The sequence below is a fragment of the Epinephelus moara genome, chromosome 23 (genome assembly GCF_006386435.1).
Source record: "Epinephelus moara isolate mb chromosome 23, YSFRI_EMoa_1.0, whole genome shotgun sequence".
NCBI classification, from domain to species: Eukaryota; Metazoa; Chordata; class Actinopteri; order Perciformes; family Serranidae; genus Epinephelus; species Epinephelus moara.
The window spans coordinates 31,806,913-31,816,352 of record NC_065528.1 but is presented as its reverse complement, the minus strand read 5'-3'; the positions used below and the strand labels follow the sequence as shown (position 1 = coordinate 31,816,352).

Sequence of the window (9,440 nt, the reverse complement as noted above, 5' to 3'; positions counted from 1 at the left end):
TTCCTTACAGTTCGCACACACCTATTTTTAGTCGCAAATGCGAGTGAAACGCTTGCACTGTTGAGCCCTGCGTAGGTGTGAATGTGAGTGTGAATGGTTGTCTGTCTCTATGTGTCAGCCCTGTGATAGTCTGGTGACCTGTCCAGGGTGAACCCTGCCTCTCACCCAGTGTCAGCTGGGATAGGCTGCAGCACCCCCATGACTCCTAACAGGGTAAGCAGTTATGGAAAATGAATGGATGCAACTTTTACGTCATTTTGTCTAACTTAAACCTGTTGTCCTCATTCGTAGACACTTTTTTGTGCCATCTAGTGGAAGCAGAGCACAATACTCTAATCTATGTAAAAACAAGATGGCAGCCATCTCTGGCAAGTCAGTCTGCAGCCAATCCCGACGCAAAAGTGGACAAGGTCCAAAACCTGATCACATTTTCTGGTTGAAACTTGTTTATCTATGCTTAATAATGTTTTTGGTTGGATATAGCATGTAAATTTGACCAATCTTATCAACAGTAACAAGCTACAAACACTGCTGATTAGGAAGTACTCATTTGGGGCAGCCAAAAAAACAACAGGGATCCATTAAGTGGCAGGAAGATGTTGCCATCCACCAGCCCCAGTGGCAGGTAAACAGATAAGGTGGAGCTAAGTGGAGTGGCAATGTGGGAGGCAATTAAGAGTCTGCAGTCTGTGTTCAGACTACGGGGCCTTGGTGTTATTATTTCACTACCTTCATAAGTATGGGCGCGACGCTAGCTAGCAGCAGACCTGCGGCAAATGCTAGTTTAGCAGATCAGCTGATGTCCAGTACGGTAAACAGTGACACAAAACTAGGAGCGCTCCAGACAGCAGAAATTCCCAGCACAGTTTTTTATTACATGACTATGTTGGTACAAACATATAACCGCCAGTGAGGTGGATAGCCTTTCGAGATTTGGCGCTTGGTGGGCGTTTATTTCGGACCCTGTTACAAAACAAAAAAATTAAACAAATCAAAAGACTTTTCAATATGTTGCAATATTTGCAATTTTGCTTTTGCATAGCCACATTCAAGCATTTAAATGAGGAGTATGGAACAGATTTAGATGTGAACGATGACCCCTGACCCCTAGAGTTAGAAAACAATGACCAAATGTGGCATTATTTGCAACTTTGTTTTTGCACAACGATGTTCAGGCACTGAAATAAACTTTTTTGAACTTCATGACACACTTGAGACTATCAAAAATAAACCCATCGTCCCCATATGAGAACATCATTTCTTTCTAAAACTACCAACTGTTCAAAGACAATGCTCAGTGTTTAAACTTATCAGGTCCTACTTACCACAAATAGCTAGGAGAAATTAAACATGCACACCAAACAAAAGCTTGGCTCTCAGGAGAAATCTGTGCATAATCTAAATTCCAAATGCCTCCCAAACTCTGCTCCCTGCTGAGAAGCCACAGCGGCTGCAAATAAACTGACCACGGGGTCAAACCGACACCAAACTGTAGCTTCTTCATCAGCTCTGTTTGAGCTTCATCTGACTCACTTCTCCACAAAGCTCCGCTTTTATGAAACACTGCTCCTGCATAAGTAGCTGAATGAATTCTGAGCGGCGGTCGCTCATTATACAACTTACCATCGAGGAGAGGAGAAAAAACTCAGATTATGGAGCGATTCAGGGACGCAGTGAAGAGTTAACCAGACAAAAAAAACCACTTATTAGCATTAAACATCTCTCGGGTTCTAATTCATACATTATGTAAAGGACATACATGAGGTTAAGTTGTTTTAAACTGATACACCATCACGTACAGCTCAGCCTCCCTCACGTTCACTGACAGACACCCAGTGACATAACAACCATGTTTGAGTGCATTTAGGGTGTCTGTTTGCATGACTGCAGGAAGCAGCTTTTTGACATTAATCTCATTACTTAAAAATGCATGTAAACAGTCAAAAAACACCCTCGTTAAAAATGTAGTAACTTCAGTATCCATGCTGTGATTTTTTGTATACTTCAGGTTAATTTTTACTGGACTGCTCTGTGCACTCACACCAGAAAATGAAACACAGGTATACTTAAAAATGTATTTTTAAGCCCTGTGCTGGAGTGAGATGATGTCTTGTTTACAAGAAACCAGGTTTCTAAATTGTCTTTCCACATGATAAAGACTTCAGAAAGTCGGGTTAATACGAGGCCTCATCGCACACAGAGAAGCATCAATCTAGTCTCTACAAATCCACAGCTAAATATTTGACTATTTTTAAAAATCCAAGCACAAATCAGGAAGCGTGATTACATGATTGTATCACTAAAACACTTGCAATCAGTGAGCCATGTTTCCGAAATAAGGTCAGGGGGGAGAAATCTGATTACTGCATACGCACACTGATTTCACATGAAGCAGGTTACTACAGCACTGTGCACTGATTTCTCAGAGTAACCTGGTTTCTTGCATGTAAATGTGCTGACTTTTGTCCCACAATGCAACACACAGAAGGAGCATAGAGCAGCTGCTCACATCTCAACAAAAAAAAGTGGAATAATACCAACGCAACAGCTCGGAAAACAAACTGGTAAATCCTGCAAAAAGTATTTTCAACAAGCGCACAGTCTGTGATCAAATAAGGTAAACTTAATTAATGCCATGCAAGTCTCACGGCAGCAGAGCAGGTGCACAGATAAGTACAAGAATACCAGGTATATTATGAACATGTACTAAATACAAATGAAGCACAAATAATCGCTCCGTTTGTCATTTACCTCAACTGGATCAGTGTTACCCTTCAACTGTACAGGCCTAAGGGGTCGCCAAGTCATTGCAAACCCCCCGAGCAGGCCAAAAACATTTTCTTTAAAGCCAAAAAGTCAAAAGTCAAGCCACATATCCATAACAGTGTTTCCCCTTGGTTTATTCTGCGCTGCTATAAGTCCATGAACGAGGCAGATGTTTGTGGTTAGTTCACGTCTGTATTAACAGCAGGACAGTCGAGCATCTGTTATCTAAACTGAGTCTGTGACAGGTGATGTGAAGATAATCTTGTATGACAGATATAAAGAGGTTCAGAAGTAAACAACACAATCCTCACCAAACTCAACTTGAATTTTGTTCGGTTTTAACCCACAAACTCACACTGTAAACCAGTAGGAACACCGGAAATGCATACGTCATTATTCTAGCCATCACAGCGGTTTGAACTAGACGCCAAGCAGCAGCATTGCTCTCAGTCAAAATACATGAAACAGTATTAATTTTAAACGTTTGTATGATGACACTGCATCCAAAATAGACATTTTTACTCAGAGATCTTGCTATAGGGCCGCTACGAAGTTCTTTCTTCACACCGCCTCTGTATTTTTACACAAAAGTAAACAACTGTGGCAGCATGCCTGACATGTCACACAACACCGTCAGCCTCTGGAGTGACACATAACATACATGTCAGCAGCGCTTTATAAAGAATAACAATGGTATTAACATGGCAATAACAAACATTTCTCATCTCTGTTATATGGCAGTTGATCTCGTCCTCTGCTCAGAGTGTAAGAAGCTCCCGGACCTCATTGTTTTCCCAATTTGAGAACATTTTCAGCCACTGTTCTTCTTTGAGTTAGCCGCTAACTGCTATCACCTGCTTCTTAAATGGGTCACAGACCTAACACGTCCGCCAATGATCCCGTTCTACTGGCTGTCCCTTTGATACAGAGGTCGCTGTTACTACCTCTGATGACGCCTTTAAGGGCGAGACAACTCAGTTTCCATATTCCACGATTGTACCTTTAATGCAGAACAGCAAGGCGGCATAACGATGTGAAATTCCCACCTTGAAGAGGCAGTGTAAACGGGGCTACTGTGACTCCTACATGGCTGAAGACTTCATAAATGTGTTTTCTGTTTTGGTGCATCTACAGGCCACCCTCACCAAACTCTAGTTGAATTTTGTTTCATTTTAACCCACATATTCACACCGTAAACCAGCAAATGCAGATGTCGTTATTTTAGTCACACTGGTTTGGACAAGACAACAAGCTGCAGCATCGCTCTCAAACAAAATGCTTGATACAGTATTAATTTAAACCTCTAAATGATGACATTGCATCCTTTTCTTAAATCACACAAGGTAAGAAGCTCCCAGACCTCCTTGTTTTCCCAATTTGCTGACATTTTATGGCCGCTGTTCTTCTTTGAGTTAGCTGCTAACTGCTATCAAGTGCTTTTTAGATGTCCTGCCAGTGGGTCACATACATAACACATCATCAAAACATCCTGCTGGCTGTCTCTTTTATACAGAGGTCGCTGTTACTACCTCTGATGGCGCCTTTAAGGGCAAGACAACTCCATCTCCACATTCCAAGATTGTTCCTTTAATACAGAACGGCATAACGGCAGGAAATTCCCGTCTTGAAAAGGCAGTGTAAACCCGCAAATTCACACTGTAAACCAGTAGGAACACTGGATATGCTGACGTCATTATTTTAGTCATCACTCTGGTTTGGACAAGACTACAAACTGCTGCATCACTCTCAAATAAAAAGCTTAAAATAGTATTAATTGCTTTTAATCACACACAACATTAGTGCATAGTGTGTACTTTACAGCATCAGTAAGCAGTATGGAAATGGGACGCACAGCGTTAGTCATGACCTTTCAGACGCAGCACAGTCCTGGATATCCAACCATCCAGAAACACACCATCTCTCATTGGAACAAAGCTGGTAATAATATCAAAAACAATTACTTTAAATCATAAGTAGATTCTTAACCCGCCTTTCCCTGCATGTCATCCAATGCCAGGAGCTGTCACAGGTAACTTGAACCAATCAGACGCCTCGCCTGCAAGCTCCAGTTACAACTCCTCTCCTTTATTACTCCTCCAATCACTCCCTCTGCTCTGAACCTCACCATAAAAGAGCACTGCTTTCTCTTTGCTTTACATGCACACACACATATATAATAAAAATAAACTCCCTGTATAGATGTACCCATGTGAAACTTTAAAAAAAGAGGCCTTAATGAAGTGTTAACACTGTGAATGTGTAAGAAGCAGGAGTATCCATGGTTACAGCCTTTCAAAGGACTTTACTACTGGCATTGGAAATCTTTCAAGTCAAGTAGCTGCGGCCTTTGTTTCAAGTTAAATGTCCGACTTCTCAATACCAGAAACGTTTTTTTACTCCAGAAATAGAATAAATGTAAGAATTAAATGCTCAGCTCAAGTGTATTCAGGACATAAATCCACTTTAGAGTTTTTCCTCCAGAAGCTGCGAAACACTCTGATCGATGACGATCTGCTTTAAGAAATAAATAACGACCCCTGCAAAACGATAACTGGAGCAGAACTGTCTGAAAGCGAACCAAAACAACTTGTCTCCACCTGACAAGTCAGTAAAAACTGGTGTCATGATGCAACAGAGAGCAAGTGGGGCAGAGTGAGAAAAGAATCAATGAATCCATTCTTCTTCAAGGGCCAAAAACACAGCTATCAAGGATAAAGGTAGTCGATTCAGATGTTATAGTGGAGAGAGAGACCTTGATGCTGAATGTGAATGTGCGAGCAGGAGAGTAAAAAAGCTGCAGTCAAATTCATGAATGCATCCCCGTCTATTCTGCAGTTATTTCTTATTTTTCCTAATCATTCCTGATTTGCATTTACATCCGTCAACTCCAGAGTGCCGCCTGTTCCTCCTCCTCCGATAAACACTGGCTGTTTTCTGGAGCAAAACAGGGTGTTATTAAAACGTGTTCTTATTCACAACATGGATGCTGGAGACAGACTGCGCTCCATATTCAAAGCTCAACTCCAAATTAAATCCTTCCGCTGGTTAGCAGGCAGCTTTTACTTACAGTTTCCCTCCCTGTCACAGGAAATAAAACTTCCATCCGCAGGCCTCAAACTGTGACCATGAAATGACCTCCAGGCTCCATCCCGACCACGAGACATTTTCTCACTCGTGCTAGTAAACACTCGCGCAGTTATCTAATTATTCCTGATAAATACTCGCTCTCTTAGCGGCTTAAAGTTCACGGCGAGTTTATTTCGGGGCATAACAAATGTTGACACAGCCTCAGAGTGGGCTTCGTTTGAGCCAAGATCATCATTAAATCTCTCCTGTGTGGCCGTAGGACCAATTTGGAGGAAAGCAGCGGTTCATATGTGTGCGGGAGAAAAAAGTAAAGGTCACATTTTGCAGCTTAAAAAAGAGGAATAAATCAGTGTAGTGTGTAGTGATTAAAAACATCGCCCGTGCAGTGCTGACTGGGCTTTCTGTCTCTTTTTTTCCCTGCCACCCCTCCCCCCCACCTCCAAACCAAAAACAGCATCAAAGCAATCAAAATGGTAATGTTAGGCATGAATGGGGCCCATCCCCCCCTCCTCCTCCTCCTCCTCCTCTTCCTCCTCCTCTTCCACCACCACCACCACCTCCTCCTCCTCCTGCACGAAACTCTGCAGACTTTTTTCCTCTCCATGTTAGAGGGGGGAAATAACCACCCCCCTTTCCTCTCTCAAAATGGAAGCTTCCACTACCAAACTGACAGAAGAAGAGGAAAGAACACACTACAACACAAACAAGGATGTAGATTCAGGATTCAACACCAGCTTTATGGCTACAGGCTGCGGGTTGCTATGTTGCTTTTTTTAACATGAAGGGAGTTTAATGACTGCAACAAATCAGGTGCTGGGAAAATTCCTCAGGAAGTGGGATTGATTCATCAAGCAGATGGGGCCTAAATGTGACAGAAAAAAAACTGGGATATATATATAAAGAAAGCATGCTTTGCTTGTCTTCTTGCTAATGTGGGGAAGTTGTGTGCGCTGCTGTCGGGGCTGGGACCGACCGGCGGGGCGGTGCAAGCAGCAGCCGGGAGAGGAGAGGAGCTGGCCGCGGTGCTGAACACACTGCTCTCCTCTCAGCATCATCCAGACCTGCTGCTGTGCCTCCCATCACAGCTTTAAAGTTCATATAGGACATGGTTTGGTAGCTATAAAAGATAGTAAGGTGGAAAAAAGTGAAAGCGTGATCGTGAGCGAATCAAATGCACCGCTTTTGGTCATGTGACCCGAGAAGAAATAATACCAGCAGACTAAGTATAAAGTAACAAAACCAGGGTGTAAAAAGCGTCAAAAAGAAGCTTCACAAATATATTAACGGCTCGTTTAAGCGACAAAACTTCCACAATAATGCTCCTTAAAAAAGTGAGAGCCGGATAGTTGAGCCAGCTGCTCCTTTATTAGCCTCTTACTCTCCAGAAACATGTCGACCTACTCAAAATGGACGCTAATTTTTTTTTTTTTTTTTTTTTCTACACAACTTTGAGTGCCGAGACAAGACACAGTGCAACACAATAAAACACAGCCTCACTTTTACAATCCACCATGTTTGTTGTGGCTAGTTGTGCCCGAGCAGAGCAGCAGCTGCCACACTCCAACATTAAAATGGTGACAAAACAAAACCCTGAAAAGACGAAACATATCGGGGCTTACTTGTTTATCGCTCAGGGCTGTTATTCTCCTGTCGTGCAGCTGTCTCTTAAGCTCTCCATCCTACACACATTCAACACAAAACACCACGTTAATTTCCGCACGAATTGAACTTCACACTCACATATATTTGAAGCTAAAGCAGTAAAACGGGGCAGGCTAACTCGTTAGCTAACCGAGCACAAGAAGAGATTTATGCTGATAAAGTTTCTCGCACACTCCCCATATTCGCCTCGTATGGCTGAGAGGGAGCTCCCGGGGAATATATATATTTATATACACATACATAACGGTTTACCTGTGGGTCCTGCTTCATCTGTGCAACTAGTTTAGTACAAACGACGGAGCAGCGAAATGGGGGATTTACAAAAAAAAGTGTCTCAAGTTTAAAGGGAGGAACAAAGCGGTGATGATAGCCACAGCAGCGACTCCTCATAAATATTCAGGTCGCGTCCTGATCGCCACCACCGCATTATCACTCCAAATTCTTGTTGCTCGGCCGAAAACACCGATGACAATTAGCTCAAAAGTACTGTGGAAAAAGTGCACTTAATCAGACTTGGAAGTGGACGTTGTGTCGACATTACAAGCGACATGTCGCATAGTTATCCCCTCGGAGTGTTAACCTCTCATCCCTTCAGATTTTCCTCCCCTCCTGCTCTCACTTGCTCATAACACCAATAAGGGTAAGAATAACACGATGTTTCATTTACCTGATGACATTGGATTTCTACTTTCAACGCCTCTTGCAGGCCTTGTAGTTCCATGTTCCGACCAGAAAAGCACTTTTCTCCCACTTTCGACGCGGCCGACACGAAGTTTAAGTGAATTAAAGATTTTTTTAAAGCGACAATAACAATTGAAAGAAGAACTACTCAGGCTGCAAAGAGCAAGTTCTCGCTTCTTTTTACAGGCTAGGACTCATCACCCACTTTCCGCCCGTCTTCAAAAGTGCTCCAAACCCGGCGGAAAGAGCTCAGGCCCCGGATGGGTCCTCTCCAGATTAACGGCCGAGCGTCGAGGGGTCCGACGGGGAAGCGGGTTAGCTTTTCTTTCGATAATTTTAAGTTGAAAAACGGGGACTATATTTTGTCCGAGTCCGCGGCTTGATTTCACTTTGCCTGGGGAAAAGTTGCGCTTCGGCTGTCAATGGTGATTCTGAAGTTCCCGGATGGAGCAGAGAGACATGCGCAGTGAGCCGGGGGGGAGCTACAACTACTTCAAGGAGTATTTATAATAATAAATAAATAATACATTTATTTATCCAGCACTTATTTTTAAACGGATGTCACAAAGTGCTTCACAAGATAATAACAGATAAATGAAGCAAAAGTAAAAACAATAAAAAAAACTAATACAACAGAACATCACAAAACAATATATTTCTGATTTAAAAAATACGTTTTGACACCTGTACTGACCCTTAAATACAAAACTACACATAAATAATGTTGCTATAGATCTATAAAATAAATTAAAGCATTAATAACAACTTAATTATTCTTTTATAGTAAAAGGAGCACACAAAAAAATCAAAATAATCTATAATACTGGATTTTAGCCTAATTATTGATGCATTAATGTTTTCATCACTTTAATGTTGCAGCTGGCAAAGCTAGAAGACACTTTAATTACTTTATATGCTGCTGGGAAGATTAAATTATAATAAGACACAGCAATTTCCTAGTTTATTTCTATTTTTTTATTCATAGTCTGAACCTTTTAAGTAAGCCTACAAATAATTATAAGATAAGATAAGATACACCTTTATTGATCCCATAATTGAGAAATTCCAGTGTTACAGCAGTCAAGGGGAAAGAGTCAGATTAAAGATTTAAAAACTGAAACTTAAAAACTTAAAACTTAAAAAACTAGGCATGCAAAATAACTACAAAAATACAAGAAATGGCAATAAATAACAATAATAATAATAATAATAATGGATAAAAAGTAGAATATTTGCTTCTAAAA

The 9,440-nt window shown here is 41.6% G+C and overlaps 1 protein-coding gene across 6 annotated transcripts in view; it reads right to left on the bottom strand.

Moving 5' to 3' along the window:
* Positions 1-8,615, bottom strand: part of phf21b (PHD finger protein 21B) — a 143,441-nt gene extending 134,826 nt beyond the window's left edge. For 3 of the 6 annotated variants that reach the window (XM_050035916.1, XM_050035917.1, XM_050035918.1), the window contains exons 1-2: positions 7,768-8,175; positions 7,473-7,532 (exon numbers count right to left, since the gene is read on the bottom strand). In XM_050035916.1, the coding sequence (XP_049891873.1) occupies positions 7,473-7,532; positions 7,768-7,905 (198 nt within the window). In that variant the 5' untranslated portion in view covers positions 7,906-8,175. The other 3 variants (XM_050035919.1, XM_050035920.1, XM_050035922.1) reach the window with 3 other exon arrangements.
* Between the last annotated feature and the right edge of the window lie 825 nt (positions 8,616-9,440).